This window comes from Ahaetulla prasina, chromosome 2 (assembly GCF_028640845.1).
Source record: "Ahaetulla prasina isolate Xishuangbanna chromosome 2, ASM2864084v1, whole genome shotgun sequence".
Classification (NCBI taxonomy): Eukaryota; Metazoa; Chordata; class Lepidosauria; order Squamata; family Colubridae; genus Ahaetulla; species Ahaetulla prasina.
Window position 1 is genome coordinate 178875281 of NC_080540.1, and position 17188 is coordinate 178892468.

General features: G+C 39.2%; 1 protein-coding gene across 5 annotated transcripts in view; it reads right to left on the reverse strand.

The window, feature by feature from the left end:
- Nucleotides 1-5793: 5793 nt before the first annotated feature.
- TYK2 (tyrosine kinase 2) overlaps nucleotides 5794-17188 on the reverse strand; it is a 42703-nt gene continuing 31308 nt past the window's right edge. For 4 of the 5 annotated variants that reach the window (XM_058168626.1, XM_058168627.1, XM_058168624.1 and 1 more), the window contains exons 17-24: nucleotides 15546-15696; nucleotides 14787-14884; nucleotides 12901-13093; nucleotides 12186-12304; nucleotides 11590-11762; nucleotides 10960-11077; nucleotides 7636-7746; nucleotides 5794-6452 (exon numbers count right to left, since the gene is read on the reverse strand). In XM_058168626.1, coding sequence (XP_058024609.1) covers nucleotides 6318-6452; nucleotides 7636-7746; nucleotides 10960-11077; nucleotides 11590-11762; nucleotides 12186-12304; nucleotides 12901-13093; nucleotides 14787-14884; nucleotides 15546-15696 — 1098 coding nt within the window. In that variant the 3' untranslated portion in view covers nucleotides 5794-6317. Of the gene's footprint in view, nucleotides 6453-7635; nucleotides 7747-10959; nucleotides 11078-11589; nucleotides 11763-12101; nucleotides 12305-12900; nucleotides 13094-14786; nucleotides 14885-15545; nucleotides 15697-17188 lie in introns of those variants that run through there. The other variant, XM_058168628.1, reaches the window with a different exon arrangement.

Here is a 17188-nt window from a genome sequence, read left to right on the forward strand (position 1 = left end):
TTCTGGATAAGGTCACGTTGTTGAAATCCTGCACTTTTTCCGGGCACATTACTTCTGTGACTTTGATGAGGCACTGCTTTATGAAATCACCGTCTGAGAACGGTTTGCCATGCTGGGCAATAAGTTTTGCGACTTCATAGCTTGCTGCTGTGGCGTTTTCCTGTATTTTGTTAGCACGAAATAAAAACTGTTGTTGAGCTTGCAGGCTAGCTGCCATTTGCTTGAATTTCTGTGCTCGTTTGGCACCTGTGTACGATGCGTAGCTCTGATGCTTGGTCTCATAGTGCCGACGGACATTATACTCTTTCATCACGGCAACATCTTCATTGCAAATCAAACAGACACACTTTCCGTTGATTTCTTTAAAGAAATATTCATTTTCCCACCGTGTTTGAAATCTTCTACACTCACTTGCTATCTTGCGTTTCTTCGGTGCTGCCATTTCTGATGACTCGTGGTAAATATTTAGGACTATATTAGAGGCCTGAAAACCTGGGACATTACAATACAGATGGATACAGTCAGTCTACTAAAAAGCAACAATATGTGGATATCATCTTCATTTAAGGGGGGAAAATGTTTCATATTCATTCATCTTGGCCAGGGGTGTCCAAACTTGGTCCCTTAAGACTTGTGGACTTCAACTCCCAGAGTCCCTCAACTGAAGTCCACAAGTCTTAAAGAGACCAAGTTTGGACACCCTGATCTTGGCTTTGTTTTGTATTTGGTATGAACTTGAAACTCCTTCGTTATTCCCTGCCCAAGGGGTGGAGGCGCGAGAGCCTCACCAGGCAGCCCGAGGAAGGCGAGGATAGAACTGCTGGGCCGGGCACGGCCAGCAGCCTCTTCGCTTGCCGCCGCCTCCTCCCCTCCCTTCGTTATTCCCTGCCCGAGGAAGGCGAGATAGAACTGCTGGGCCGGGCACGGCCAGCAGCCTCTTCGCTTGCCGCCTCCTCCCCTCGCCGTTATTCCTGCCCGAGGAAGGCGAGATAGAACTGCTGGGTCGGGCACGGCCAGCAGCCTCTTCGCGCTTGCCGCCTCCTCCTCCCCTCCTTCGTTATTCCCTGCCCGAGGAAGGCGAGGATAGAACTGCTGGGCCGGGCACGCCAGCAGCCTCTTCGCGCTTGCCGCGCCTCCTCCCCTCCCTTCGCTATTCCCTGCCCGAGGAAGGCGAGATAGAACTGCTGGGCCGGGCACGCCAGCAGCCTCTTCGCTTGCCGCCGCCTCCTCCCCTCCCCGTTATTCCTGCCCGAGGAAGGCGAGGATAGAACTGCTGGGCCGGGCACGGCCAGCAGCCTCTTTCGCGCTTGCCGCCGCCTCCTCCCCCCCTCCCTTCGTTATTCCCTGCCCGAGGAAGGCGAGGATAGAACTGCTGGGCCGGGCACGGCCAGCAGCCTCTTTCGCGCTTGCCGCGCCTCCTCCTCCTCCCCTCGCCGTTATTCCCTGCCCGAGGAAGGCGAGGATAGAACTGCTGGGCCGGGCACGGCCAGCAGCCTCTTTCGCGCTTGCCGCCTCCTCACCTGTTTCTCGATGGCTGTCACTGCCGCCACGCGTGTCCGACATGGGGAGGCGCGAGGAGCTTCGCCAGGCGGCCCGAGGAAGGTGAGGGTAGAACTGCTGGGGGCAGGCACGGCCAGCAGCCTCTTTCCCGCTCGCCTCCTCCTCTGCCCCCTCCCTTCATTATTCCCCGCCCATGGGGAGGAGCCGCGAGCCTCGCAGCGCGAAAAGGGCCATATTAAATTATACTTCCAGAATTTGCTGCGGGCCAATAAAAACTGACCCGCGGGCCGCAGTTGGCCCGCGGGCCGTAGTTTGGACACCCCTGTTCTAAGCTGTTACTAGTCTAGGACAGAATGGATTCATATCAGAGCAGGTTCCAACATAGAACACTCATGCTGTCTCCTCACACACTTTCTGAATTCACACATGCACGCACACAGCAGCTTTAGAAACAGAAAAAGCAAGTGACTGAGCTGAATTTGCCCATGCTTTTGTTGGAGGGATCCTTCTCCAAAATTTTCAGTGCAGTTCCAGATGCAAAAGGCACAATGCTGTGAAGTTTCTCAGTATATTGTATATGCCAAAGATAATTTCCCAGATAAGAATATCTGGAATTATTTAATAATTATATAATTATAATTATTCCATATTCCAGAGTTTAGAGCTGGCACTGCAAGTTGTAGCTGTACCTCAAAATAGAGATAATAGAATAACAGAATGAGTTGGAAGGAACTTTGCAAGGTCTCCTAGTCCAACTCCCTGCCCAAGCAGGAGATCCTATAATTTTAAAGCCAGCGCTCCAAGTGTATTAATGTTGCTGTATGTATGCTAGCCTTCAAAAAAAACAAACTGATTGCCTCTGTGATCTTTGTAAACATGTTTATGTTTTATAGCAAATCCTAAAGACTTGAAAATTAAAATAAGTCGGGTCCAAAGATCCTGAACAGGCCCATTGGAAGGACTGACTATGTTAGTGGACTAAAATATTCTAGTTAATTTCTTGAAAGTATTCCAATGCATCGCGAACTGCTTTGAAAGCTTTTTTTTTTAACATCGAAAGCAGTTTTTCATGCACCATAGAGAAGAGAGAAGGCTGTTCAATAAATATAAATTTAAGGCTGCAATTGTATATTTAGCTCATTAAAATCAGTAAGGCTCACTTCCAAGAAAGCATAGTATTCAATTTCTTTAATCATTTACATGTGCTAGAGATGGAAGTGATAAACAATTAAACTATAATTATCTTCTATGTGGAAGTCATGATATATAAGTAGTCCTTGACTTAACAACAGTTCATTTAGTGACCCATGTTAGAATGGTATTGAATAAAGTGACTCAGGACATTTTTCCACACTTATGACCATTGCAGCATTCCCATAGTCACGTGATCAAATTTCAAATGCTTGGCAACTGACTCATATTTATGTGGCTACGGTGTCCTGGGGTCATGTGATCACCTTTTCCAACCTTCTGACAAGCAAAGTCAATGGGGAAGCCAGATTCACTTAACAACCAAGTTACTAATTTAACTATTGCAGTGATTCACTTAACAACTGTGGCAAGAAATGGGGCAAAATTCACTTAACTGTCTCATTTAGCAACAGAACTTTTGGGCTCAATTGTGGTCATACATTGAGGATTACCTGTTGTTCTAAATCTAAAATATCTTCCCTCTTCCATAAAAATTGTGAGTGCTCTCTCTGTATTCTTTAAATTAACCTGACAGGTATATTTGGCCCTCAAGCTAAAAACTACTCATGCAAAGTTACAATATATACTAGCAGACCCTATTGAGAGGACAAGCAAAAGGTTGTTTCTGTCTATTTGTCCTATTTATCTAGGATTACTTTCAGACTGCCAACTTCTTCAACTACCTAAAATCACATTATGAGTTGGATGACCAAATAAATTGAATATATAAATCCCCAAATCATCCCCCAAATAATTTTCAAAATTATGCACAAAGGTATTTTTTCTCATGTGTTACAAAAATAAGTTCCGGATAAGAAAGACTCAGCATTAAGTACCTTAAAATATTCTCTCTGTCTTCAGTTCTGAGCAAATGAGACTTGGAACCATTTATTAATACCAATTAAACAAACCTTTCTGGGCAAAAATGAGCAATTTTTCATCAGACATCCAGACTTTGATACAAGTGGCCAGTTTTAAGTTTTTGGGTGTTATCATAAAAGAAGACCTGACTTGGGGCGCTCACATTGCAGCACTGGTTAAAAGGGCCCAGCAGAGACTTCTCAGGAAACAACAACTGAATGAAAAATTGCTGGTGACCTTCTACCGCTGCACTATAGAGTATTTTAACTTACTCCACCTGTGTATGGTTTGCTAATTGCCCGGTGGCAGATAGGACAGTGCTCCAGAGGGTTAACATCATTGCCCAGAGCAGTGGTTTCCAACCTTGGTCCCTTTAAGACTTGTGGACTTTGCTGGCTGAGGAACTCTGGGAGTTGAAGTCCACAAGCCTTAAAGAAACCAAGGTTGGAGACCCCTGGCCCAGAGGATTATTGGTTGCCCTCTCCCCTCCTTGGAAGAGCTTTAAAGCTCCTGCTGACTTAAGAAAGTTCAAAACATTCTTAAAGATCCATCTCATCCTGGGCACCTTTTTTTAAAACTATCTGGCAGACAGTACAGGACAATAAAAACAAGGACAATTAGGCTGAAATCAGCTTCTATCCCAGAGCAGTAATTATATTGAATTCTACTGTATAGTGTAATGCTAATGTAGTATCGGGGGTTTTCAATTCAATTGTATAGAATGTGAAAAGATGTGTGTTTTTGTTTTATTTTTATAGTTTTTGTATATATGATGTACACTGAACATGGCATTTAATTTCGTTGTACGAGGTGCAATGACAATAAAATAAACTAAATAACTTCCAAGAATCTTATCTATACCTTTTCTCTTCATTACTTTCTTAATGGTATACTTCAAATCAAATGTCAGCCTGAAAGAAGTGATTGCTTCTTTAAAAAAAAGCAGAACGATGATAGAATGCTGAAGAAAAAGCAGTCACCTCAAATATTCATAGCTCAAAGACACTGGCTGGCATGGCAAAGCTAATAAATAAACTGTTTGTTTTACATCACCCTGCTTGTTATAATCACATAAATACTTTATTCTGACATTCTTTAGAAATGAGCTGTATGGAGGCCAATGTAATCATGACTAGAATCTCTTCTCTTCTGTAAGGCAACAAGATTGCTCTAAAGTGATACAGGTGAAACAGGCTCATCATGGAACATGGAAAAAATCAACCCCCCCCCTTACAAAAAGCTAGGAAACCAAAAATACATGTTAGCAAGAAATCAATACTAAAGGCATTGGGTGTACTAACTGCAATGCATCAAGATTTATATCATCTAGAGCACAGGTGTCAAACTTGCTGCGTCACGTTGCCATCACATGACATTTCGTAACATTTACCCCTTCAAGGAGCTGTGGTGGGCATGGCCTACGTGTGATGTATCTGGCCAGTGGGCCACCAGTTTGACACCCTGACTTAGAGCCTGCAGTTTCATTCCCAACAAATTCTGATACACATCAATGAAAGAGGAAATTCATTTGAAAGATAATTTGGGGAGAACAACCTGAAGATTCACAATGAAAACAATTGCTCCAATTACTTAGGAAGCAAAATGATAGTACAACAGGGAAGAGGAATCACAATTGTTCTGAGGTTATATGGCAGCTAGTTTTTGCCCCAGGATAAGGGACTACCAGCTCAGGCCACCTTTATTTTGCTACATAAAGCTTACATGTCAGAAGGTAGCAACTAGTTAGTGACCAAAAGGCATTTCTTGTCTTCATTTTCAGTATTATTTAAGGCCTATAGTTTCTTTCCACCTCCATTCAAATTCAAAGTTTTTGATTGGCAAATATCAGGCGATAGGTGGTAGTGAAGTTTTGGGATTGGTCATTTCAAACCAATAATGGTTTGGGAAATGGTTCTCAGCCCAAGAAAAGATACAATTCTTTTATATCATTTAAAAAAAATGAGCTGTTAGAAAATTCAAAGGGAAACATAGCAGCAGCTGCAAATCCCCATTAGTGGAAATTCTTGATTCATCCGTCTGGGAGACAGTAAGGATTGCTCTTTGGGAACAAAAATTTCTGGAAACAGACATGATCAGATATTTACTACTCTAGCATTGAGTCAGCTAAAGGTCCTTCTGACTTCACATAGGCAGATGAGTGACCCTTACCAAGTAAATGTGCATATAATGTTATGCTATGAGTAATAAAGAAATGTAAAAAGAGTGATTGAGGAATAAATGCCAGATTAGAAAAATGTATTTCCTTGTATAGATGCTGCAAATAAAGGCTAGATGCCTTTCATTCTGTTTGGTAAGCAGTTCTATGTGATACAACAGGTTTTTCAAATAGCAAGTCAAAATATTGCATTCCATTTTCAGGGTTCCTTGAATTACCGATTCATAATCTGCATCGGACCATTAGATACCAACTTATTTTCCTGTACCAGAACATCTCATAATGAGACTTTACGAATGACTTGCATCCCAGCTGGATGTAGCAAAAGACAAAGTTTCATAAGCAGCTTCTGCCTTTCAGCTAGACAAAAAAAATTGGATGGGCTTTTCCTTATGCCTCATCACATTTGATAAGTGCAAAAAAATTCAGACACTGCAGGGACACTGGGCAGAACAGAAAAAGTCAGAATCCAAGATCACTGTCACTTGGAAGCAACTTTCATGGCACTGTGGCTTTCCAGACATATAAGCACTAGCACACAGAGTGCAAATAAGACTTTGGTCTTTGGTACAAAATCTCTTCATTCCCATCAACACACACTGAAAACTGAAGGGGCCTGGGTCTTGTACTTTTCATGGAAGGCTTTGAGAATGGGCACTAGGTTTGAAAAGGCTGGGCGGAATGAAGCTTCAGATTCCCAACAGTTTTTCATCAGACGATAAATCTGTGGGAAAAGGTACAGATTTAGAAAACAAGAAAGCACACACAATACAAAAGGGAAGGGAAGGGAAAAGAGAGAGAAGGGAGGAGGGAGGGAGGGAGCATAGCAAATTTTCCAATACTTATGTGGCATTACTCTACTGGTAAACCTAACCAGCTCCCCTGCCATCAACTTGTTTTCTAGACTCCAATCTAGCTTTAAAAAAAAAAGGAAAATCACAGATCAATATATGACAGTGGAGACACTCTTACAATTACACTGTTCTGCAGTTTCTGCTCTAAAAACTAATGGGTAAATTAGTAATCACCGGGAAATATTAGATGTCTCCTAAACTTCCAAAACAAATTATTTGCAGCATTAACTGCTCTGGAATACAAAGACTACGCTTTCTAATCAGAGCTAATGTAGTTGTACCTATATATTTACACAATTGTTTATAGAAAAGTGAGATATATAGCATTTAACATGAAGGCTTTAGCCTTTAGGAATCATTTAATTTATATCAGGAAGCATCCTCAAATTACAGAAAACCATCTGAAGGAGTGGGAACAGGTTCAGACATTGGCTAGTATTATAAATTATTGGAAGATTTACCAAAATTATGCCCTATTATTTTTGAAGAACTATGAATATAAGAATACAGTCCAATACCATTTACCTGGGATTAAGACCCACTGACTCAGTGGGATTTCTAAGTGGATGGGCACAGAATTTAATAGTAAGTAATGCAGCATTACTTGTGAAAACTAAAAAGATTGCAGCAAAGTTATTTATAGAATACTCTTAACATGCTTCTAATGTATCACAGACTTTTCCTTTGCTTACTACTATATATCATTATCTTCTAAAATGTATCCCTAGCACTAGCAACTCATCCTTTATCCATTTAAGTATTAATTAATCATTCTGATTGCATATCTAGCTATCAGACATGAATTTGCATTACTTACTGTTTTTTTTTTGACTATTTAAGCTTATGGGAATGGCAAATGTCTTGAGTGTAATCCTCAATTCCATAATTTTCAATAATATACTGTTTTCTAAACCTTTAGGAGATACTACAAAGATGAGCAATATAGTTATCTTAATTTTGTTTGGGAGCTCTGGATGCAGCAAAATGTCAAGATCCCCAGACTACAATTTCTACAACAAAAAGGCAATCAAAGGCAAAGGAGAACAGACTCACCTCACAAGGGCAGTCTTTTGGACTGGGCAGCCTTTCCCCTCTGTCCAACAGCTCAATAAGTCGTAGCACTGTCATCTGACCCTGAGTCATTCCAATCATCTCAATAAATCTCTAAAGCAATATGGGAAAATCAGTCAGTGCTTTCATTAGGTAACATGAAAATGACACATGCCAAAAGTTCCTTTCTTCAAAAAACTTTACAATGAACCTGTACGCATTTTTTTTCTCAGAGGCAAAATATGTTTGAGAAAAATCATTTCAGAAAAATAATTATATTCTAAACATACTGAATGACGGTGCATTCAGTCAGTCAGAAGGTTCTAAAAACATACCAAAATAATATTGCATCGTGCTTTACCATTCCTGTAAATCATTTATATATATGCAATAGCATTGTGTGATGCTATTAGCCCTTAGGCAGCATGGACTTCAACATCCCTAGGTAACTGACTATAACTCAATGAGTAATCAACATAGTCAATAAGTAGTCCTTAATGGTACTACATCTACATGGAGGGAAGTAAGCAGTGAGGTACCACAAAGTTCTGTCTTAGGCCCAGTACTCTTCAGTATCTTCATAAATGACTTAGATGAGGGAATAGAAGGGGAACTCATCAAATTTACAGAAGATACTAAGCTGGCAGGAATAGTCAATACCCCAGAGGACAAGCTCAGGATTCAAAAACATCTTGACAAATTTGAACAATGGGCCCTATCCAACAAAATGAAATTTAATGTGGAGAAAAGCAAGGTTTTACACCTGAGCAGGAAAAACCAAAGGTACAAGTATAGATTAAGCAAAACCTGGCTCAAAAACAGTAACGGTGAGAGGGGCTTTGGAGTCCTAGTGGATGATCACTTAAACATGATACAGCAATGTGCAGCAGCAGTCAAAAAGGTAATATAATCCTTGGTTGTATAAATAGAGGCTTAGAATTAAAATCATGTGAAGTATTAGTACCACTTTATAAAGCCTTAGTAAGGCTACACCAGGAATACTGCATCCAGTTTTGGTCACCACATTACAAAAAAGATGTTGAGACTTTGGAAAAAGTACAAAGAAGAGCAACTAAGATGATTAAAGGCTTGGAGACTAACATATGAAGAACGGTTTTTTGTTTTGTTTTTTGTTTTGTTTACATTTATACCCCGCCCTTCTCCGAAGACTCAGGGCGGCTTACAGTGTATAAGGCAATAGTCTCATTCTATTTGTATATTTTTACAAAGTCAACTTATTGCCCCCCCAATTTTAATCTGGGTCCTCATTTTACCTACCTTATAAAGGATGGAAGGCTGAGTCAACCTTGGGCCGGGCTCGAACCTGCAGTAATTGCAGGCTTTGTGTTCTTAATAACAGGCTTTACCAGCCTGCGCTATTCACCGGCCCTTGCAGGATTGCAGGATTTGGGTTTGGCTAGTCTAGAGAAAAGATGGAATGGGGGACATGATAGCAGCATTCCAGTATTTGAAAGGCTGCCACAAAGAGGAGGGGGTCAATTTATTTTCCAACGCACCAGAAGGTAGGACAAGAAACAATGGATAGAAACTAATTAAGGAGATAGCAACTTGGAATTAAGGAAAAACTTCCTAACATCGAGGACAATTAACCAGTGGAACAGCTTGCCTTCAGAAGTTGTGTGTGCTTCATCACTGGAGGTTTTTAAGACGAAGGTCTTAAACTGGACAGTCACTTGTCTGAAATGGTTTCCTGCTTGAACAGGCAGCTGGACTAGGAGACCTCCAAGGTCCCTTTCAGCTCTATTCTAATTCAACTAAAGATAACTAAAACTAACCAACATCCTAGATAACAAAACTATAGTAAAACAGCACAGACAGGCATCTGAAGTATAGACAAGGTAATAAGCAACTTTTTGGGGCTACAAATACATTTCTCGCCTGGACTACTGCAATGCTCTCTACATGGGGCTCCCCTTGAAGAGCACCCGGAGACTTCAGCTAGTTCAGAACGCGGCTGCGCGGGTTATCGAGGGAGCGTCTTGGAGCTCCCACATAACACCTATCCTGCGCAGACTGCACTGGCTACCTGTTGTTTTCCGGGTGCGCTTCAAGGTATTGGTTACCACCTTTAAAGCGCTCCATGGCTTAGGACCGGGCTATCTACGGGACCGCCTACTGCCGGCTTCTATCTCCCATCGTCCGGTACGCTCCCACAGAGAGGGACTCCTCAGGGTGCCGTCAGCCAAACAGTGTCGACTGGCGGCCCCCAGGGGGAGGGCCTTCTCTGTGGGAGCTCCGACCCTGTGGAACGAACTTCTCCTCGGACTTTGACAATTACCTGACCTTAGGACCTTTCGCCGCGAACTTAAAACTTATTTATTTCGTATGGCTGGACTAGCCTGATTTTTATTTTTATTGGATGGGTTTTTAAAATTTTGTTATTTTACGGGGGAGTACGTTTTTTAACATTTTTGGGCATTTGAATTAGTTTTTTAAGGGATGTTTTTAATTACTGTGTGTATTTATATTTTATCTGCCTGTTCACCGCCCTGAGTCCTTCGGGAGAAGGGCGGTATACAAATTAAAATATTATTATTATTATTTAGAATTTTGAATGCATGCCATGGGTACATTTATAAAATGGCTACTGGAGCAGCCTACCCAGGTACAAATATCCAATTACCAGAAGTCTATTAAGCTCTCAAAATGTTATCTACAATTCCAATAAGGTTTAAAGATACTGCTGTTAAATATAATGCTGGAATCCAACGCTTTGCTTTATTTGTTATTCTTTTTTTTTAAATCAGGAGCTTATGGGTATCCAGGAAGGAGTCAGAGAACATGGACACTATATTGCCTATGCTGAATCACCTAAATGGATTCGAACAACAGTTATACTGAATGTTTTGAGTTGGTCCCAGGGCTACAATAAAGAATACTGGAATAACTGAGTTGGAAAGGAGCTTGGTGTCTTCTAGTCCAACTCCCTGCTCAGGTAGGAAACCCTATATTACTTCAGACAAATGGTTGTCCAATCTCTTCTTAAAAACTTCCAGTATTGGAGCACCCACAACTTCTGGAGGCAAGTCGTTCCACTGATTAATTGTTCTAACAGTCAGGAAATGTATCCTTAGTTATAAGTTGCTTCTCTCCTTGATCAGTTTCCATCCATGGCTTCTTGTCCTGCCTTCAGGTGCTTTGGAGAATAGGTTGACCACTTCTTCTTTGTGGCAGCCCCTTAGATATTGGAACACTGCTAGCCCTTCTTTTCATTAAACTAGACATACCCAATTCCTGCAATGATTCTTCATGGCTGCTATGGCTTGTTGCTGCTAAGTAAATGTTACGAATATTAATTTTACTCACTTGTGGAGGGCTCTGACTGGAATCACACCATGTCAACAGTTCATATAAAGTCACTCCAAAGGACCAGACATCAGAAGCATAATAGAATTTACATTCCTTGAGGCATTCCACAGCATACCTATATAAATAGCAATAAAGAGCTGACAAACTACATCTTAATTAGAGTGAAGTTCATCTAGCTCCTTTTAAATTATCCAACAGCAGCCAAATGGCTTTGAAAATTGTCAAACAGGGCATTTACAACTCATTTTTAACATACTGTAAGACTGTAATCTTTCTTTTCCAAAGCGTTCTTCTAAAAGCATGCAGTTATCATCATTCACTCCAATTATTGAAAACAAAATACAATTGACTGCTTCCAGGAAAGCTGGGAATGTTATCCCCTCCCACCTCCACAAAAGAGTATCAGAATTAAACCACACTAAATTCTGTCTGAAATCTTCATTTTAGATTTTACCTTTTCCCTCTCAGCACTTAGACAGGAAGATACTGTTTTAAGGCTACTATCTTTTCTCCATTATCATTAAGATCTTGATTTCCACATGATATAATACCTGTATGAATGAGTTATAGTGCAGTCAACTCTCTCAAATATAAAAAATCCATAAAATAGTGCAATTGTTTACATACCAGAAGACGGGGCTGTCTCCATCTTCACAGACACGATAATATTCATGTCCTTCGGGGATGGCTTTGGCAAGACCAAAGTCTCCAATCTTTACTACATTCTCATTCTCTAGGAGCACATTTCTAGCTGCTAGGTCTCTGTGGATGTAGTGCAAGGAGTGGAGATAAGCCATTCCCTGCAGAGAAAATAGAGCCACCTTACATTCTTCAATCAGAGGCAAAAGCAATCAGTATATATGTCTATACCCAAAGGCAGAGCTGGCAATCCTGAATTTCATGTATCCTGTTCCATTCATTCATTCATTCATTCATTCATTCATTCATTCATTCATTTATTTATTTATTGTTTCAATTTCTATACCGCCCTTCTCCCAAAGGACTCAGGGCAGTTTACAGCCAAAGTAAAGACAGTTAGTACAATTATAAAAATTTTATAATTATACAATTATAAAAATAAAATATTTTCCCAGCATTAAGGAACAATTATGTAAACAATTCTCTTCATTTTGCTTTACCTATTGGAACTATGATCCAAGAAAAAAGCATTCCCTCAGTCGAGAACCATACAAATGTTGTATCCAACACTGACAAGACTTTACCTCACAAATCTGTTGGGCAAAGAGGAGAATGTGGGCTAAATTGACATTGTGCTTGGGAAGATAATCCCTCAGACTTCCCAGTGGCACATATTCCATGATAAGCTGTACAATCTTTTCTCCTGAAATTGAAAAATGCAAGAAATATTAGCTTAAAAAAAAGTATCATCGCTTCCCCTAATTTATTTGGTCTTTAAAACACCTAGTTTAAACAAAGCGCACATGCAGGGCCATTTCCCATCCCCCCTTACTGATTCTGCATGCTTTCTCTTGCCACATTAAGAGAACCTGTCTTGCTGCCAATGTAGCTGACCCACTCCAGAGAATCTATTATAATTTGGCAGATTCAGTAATTGTCTTTCTGAGATATTTGTTTTCAAGATGATCTACCGGTAGCTATTAATAGAGAAGAAACAATGGGATAGACTGGTTGAAGGAGAAACTATAACTTAAGTGAGGGTGAGAAAAAATGGCTGAATAAATGGGCAGAAAGTATAGTCTGCAGGCACAGGATATACTGTCCGCTCATATGGGAATGCAACCCTAAAAGCATTGCCCAATATTTAAGTTAAAATTATAGAGGCTATTTCAAAAATCATGCCTATGATGAAGCTAGGATACAAACTGGGAGCTCTTGGGACTAGTTCGGTAAGTAGCATGCTTATGCTAAGCAACCCACCATCTTGCTCCTGCAGGAACTACTCAGCAGATTCCATACCTTGCTCGCTGCAGCAGCCTTTGTATTTTACAATATTCTCATGGTAGAGTGTCTTCAAGATCTCGATCTCCTTTTTCCAACTAGTCAAGAGCTGCTGGCTGCAACCTGATTTCAATGACTTCACTGCTACCATTTCACCAGTGCCATCATTGGCAGGATCGTAACAATACAGGCTCACTTTACCAAAGTGGCCCTAATAGAATGAGAGGGAGAAAGAAACAAGGTAAAAATTTTGAATTTCAAAAGCCAAATGCCAAACTATATTTCTTTGGAAACTTTTGCTGCGACTGTCAGGATGTACAGAACACCTTTCAGCAGGAGAACTAATCTCAATAATCTTAGAACAGTCCCTTGCTACATACAAGTCAAGGAATATTTCACACAGTTGTTATGCTGTGAAAACACTGACTTTCACAATCAAGTCTGAATAATATTTCTTTTTCTCCATTCTTGAATCTTTTTATGATTGAAGTTAATCTCTATTTATGATCCTATTTCATAGTTCATGTAGCTGATACTTAAGCAAAATAGCCTCAATCAGCAAAGATCATTATTTGAAATTGGCAAAACTATGGAGCAAATGAATTGAAGTAAAAGGGAAAGAATATGGATATGTTGCACATGGCTTGTTAAAAATGAAAATATGATGATTTTGGAAACTACAATTTGGCATGATAATTTGGCTAAACTAATAAAATTATGTTTTGTAATTAACAAATAAAAAAACAAAAGCCAGGATTTGTAGTGGGTTTATAAACTATAGGTCTCTTCATTTCCAATGAACCTTTCATTGAGCCATATTAGATATAATCATAGTAAAACCTCATTTTAACAGATTAACTGTTGGTGGGAGGTATCTATCATGCTTCAGAAATCAATAAAGCAATAAAGCAAAGGATATATCATTGTGACGATACAAATGGCACCAATTACATCTTTGTTTTATTAGTGTAATGATACTAATGTGAGGATCCAGACACTAGTGTGAGGACCCAGATTGTTGGGGGCAATATACTGATTCTGTAAAACCACTTAGAGAAGGCTGAAAAGCACTAAGAAGTGGTATATCTCTAAGTGCTGTTGCTATCATTACATAAATGGGAAAAATGGATGCAAATGATATAATTTGGAACATTCACAACTACATCCTATGGCATTATCTGCACACAAATAATGTAAATTACAGTTTGACTCATTTAATGCAAAGTTCATAGGTCTGAGACCTGTACAATTGAATTTCATTGAACTGAACTGAATTAGGCAAAAAAGTATTAACACCCAAGAAGCGCTAAATCATATCTTTCTAGAGCGCTAGAAAATAAAACTATGTTTGTTTCTAAAGAAGATGATCACTAATGGTGGCATCAATGTTACAAATTGTATCTCTTTTGACTGATGTGAGAATATTTAGGAACTCACACTCTATCCTGCATGTGATGGGATACAGTAGACTGCATCTGCCAATCAAATAAAGATAAAGATGGTGCTAAAATGCCTTATCAGCAGCTACACATTTGGTTTTAATATGGGATGGGAGCTGAAATAGAATAACCCTAAATATGTACATTTGTAAATGTTATAGCATTATTCTTAATATTTGCTTAATATTACACTGATACAGTTGTAGCTAACACTGAGCATAATTCCATTTCCCTGTTATATATTCACTGAATATATCTTTGTTTTATTGCTTCTTAAAAGATAGGAAACTATATTTGGTTCTTAAAATGAAGGTGTGCAATACATTTGATCCTCAATATACAGATACAAAAAGTTAATTGCAGGAGCAGATTTAAAAAATCACAATGGGAATCATCTGTTTCACCTCTTACTTTTTAAGAATGGAGGAAGAAAATAAGTTGTTATTCCTAACAAAGGCAATTTACCTCACCCAGATCTCGAATCTTTTTCAGGTAGCGCTTTTGAAAGACAGTAGGATCTGATACAGGGAACGCAGGATTCACAGAGCTAATGTCAAGAGGATCTGGAAAACAAGAAGAAAGATTTAGCGGCTAGAAGGGAAGAAACTTACAAAGCACTCTCAGGAAGCGTACAGCATACAGATCAGAAGACGCTTTTATTGGAATTTAGTACTGAAGGACTAAATGCTCATAATATTCTATTCTCTCTTTGAGTCAAACAAATTTCTAGATTTGACTAAACATTGTACAATCTTTTTCTTCTAGTTTTTATTGTTAGGGCTAACGTTTAGTTTTTCTCTCGCTGGTATTGCAATTTAAGCAGTTGTAATCGGGCACAAATTGAGTCTCTGCTTATCCTCATAGCATCTTAATTGAGCCTGCTTTACAGTTGTTCTCTTGTATCCACAAAAGGGAGTGAGAGAACACCATTATGTTATACAAGACAGAGATTGCTTTCATTTTGCAACCATTGGAGCACCCACCCACCATGCTGTCAGTATTCAGTGACACATTTGTAATTTTGTTTAAATGAACAAAGAAACAGTGGGTGTATAATGCAGCTAATATTCCTTTTCAAAAAAGTTGGGAGCACAACTCCTCTGGGAATGCCCTGTCATGAGCCTAATGGATCCCATTATTTTTAGCATGGCCCTGGCATGCAGAAAGGTTGGTGTCATATGGCTAACAAAATGCTGTTATCCAAGAGAAATCCAAGATTTTTACTATGTGGCTGCAGTTGAGTGAGGTCTCGTAAAATAGTCCGGAAAGAGGGTCGCTCTCCATGAGCATAATTTAGGCACTGGCTGATTAGAGTAGCTAGTTCTTTGAAGGATGGCTCTGGAAGATGATGCTTCTTCTCATAAAAACGTTCTTTCTGCAGAAAAAGATAGAAGCCTATGATTGCTATTGCCAAATGAAATTAGATTAAATATAGAAAATCCACTGACATTTCCTTTGTAATAAGTTATTTCTGGTCTTCACTGTATGCCAAACAGCTTTCAGATAGGAGCTAACGCCTAATGATTACAGTTAGGTTTTAAAGTTGGTCATAAAAATTTCCCTGCTATCTTGGAATCCTACTTCTATCACTCCTCTTCTATTATTTCTGTTAGTGCATTTTAAGAATACCCTAGGAAGCTATTCCATTCCAATAATTTACCTGGAAATGGGGTGCAAATTATATTATTGTTACTTAGCCCTTTCAGACTTTTCAGGAGCCAATGAACCTACAGTAATTTCTCCAGGATTCTATCAGTAACTTTTTAAATTTTTTCTAAGCTCATGATTGTGCCATCAATGACTGTGCCTAGCCACTTTGTCCTCTGCCATCTCTTTTGTGATTGCCTTCAGTTCTTCAAGCATCAGGTTTTTCTTCAATGATTCTTATCTTTGCCATCCCTCTGCTAAACAAATAATTCCCTCAACACTGTCAGACTATTTACTGAATCTGCACTACTATTAATCGTTTCATAGCTCCCATCACCAATCTCTTTCCACTTATGACTGTATGACTATAACTTGTTGCTGGCAATCCTTATGATTTATATTGATATATTGATCATCAATTGTGTTGTAAATGTTGTACCTTGATGAACGTATCTTTTCTTTTATGTACACTGAGAGCATATGCACCAAGACAAATTCCTTGTGTGTCCAATCACACTTGGCCAATAAAATTCTATTCTATTCTATTCTATTATGTGCCCCAAATATTTAAGCTTTAGGTTCATTATCAGTGTTTCTGTATGTACTTGGTAACATTGAATAAATTGTTCTTTTGCAGTTCAAGATAATATATCCACCATATTTTTCTCCAGCACCATTATTTAAATTATTCTGTATTTTGATGGTCAGGTTGTCATAGAAAACCATAGCCTTGTACCTGTGATATCTGAGTGATGTAGCTACACTATTTTGTCTAGCACTATCATAATATTTCTCAAAAGTAGCAGATATTTATTTCATAGCTATATGACTATCCATACAAATTTTTGAATCTAAGAAGATAAAGTTGTTAGTATTTCAACTTCTCCAGCTATTAGTATCAAACTAGGATTTCTTGCTGATATAAACTTGGTTTTTACTATTTGTTTTATTACAGCTTGTGCACTTTCTTCTTTCATCTACAAGAAGAGATTCTTTAAGTCATCCATCACTATCAGCCATCAAAATACTATCATCAACATATCTGAGGTTTCCAGCAATTTTAATTAACATATTTCTTCTTGTGCACTACTTCTGTCTAAGAGCTACAGTATAATTAAAGCAGCAATTCTCATGTCAAAATGAGTTTACGCTTAAAGATCTTTCTAGCTTCCAATCATATTAGTTCCACAGTTAATATATTGTAGGTATCTTACCGCAGA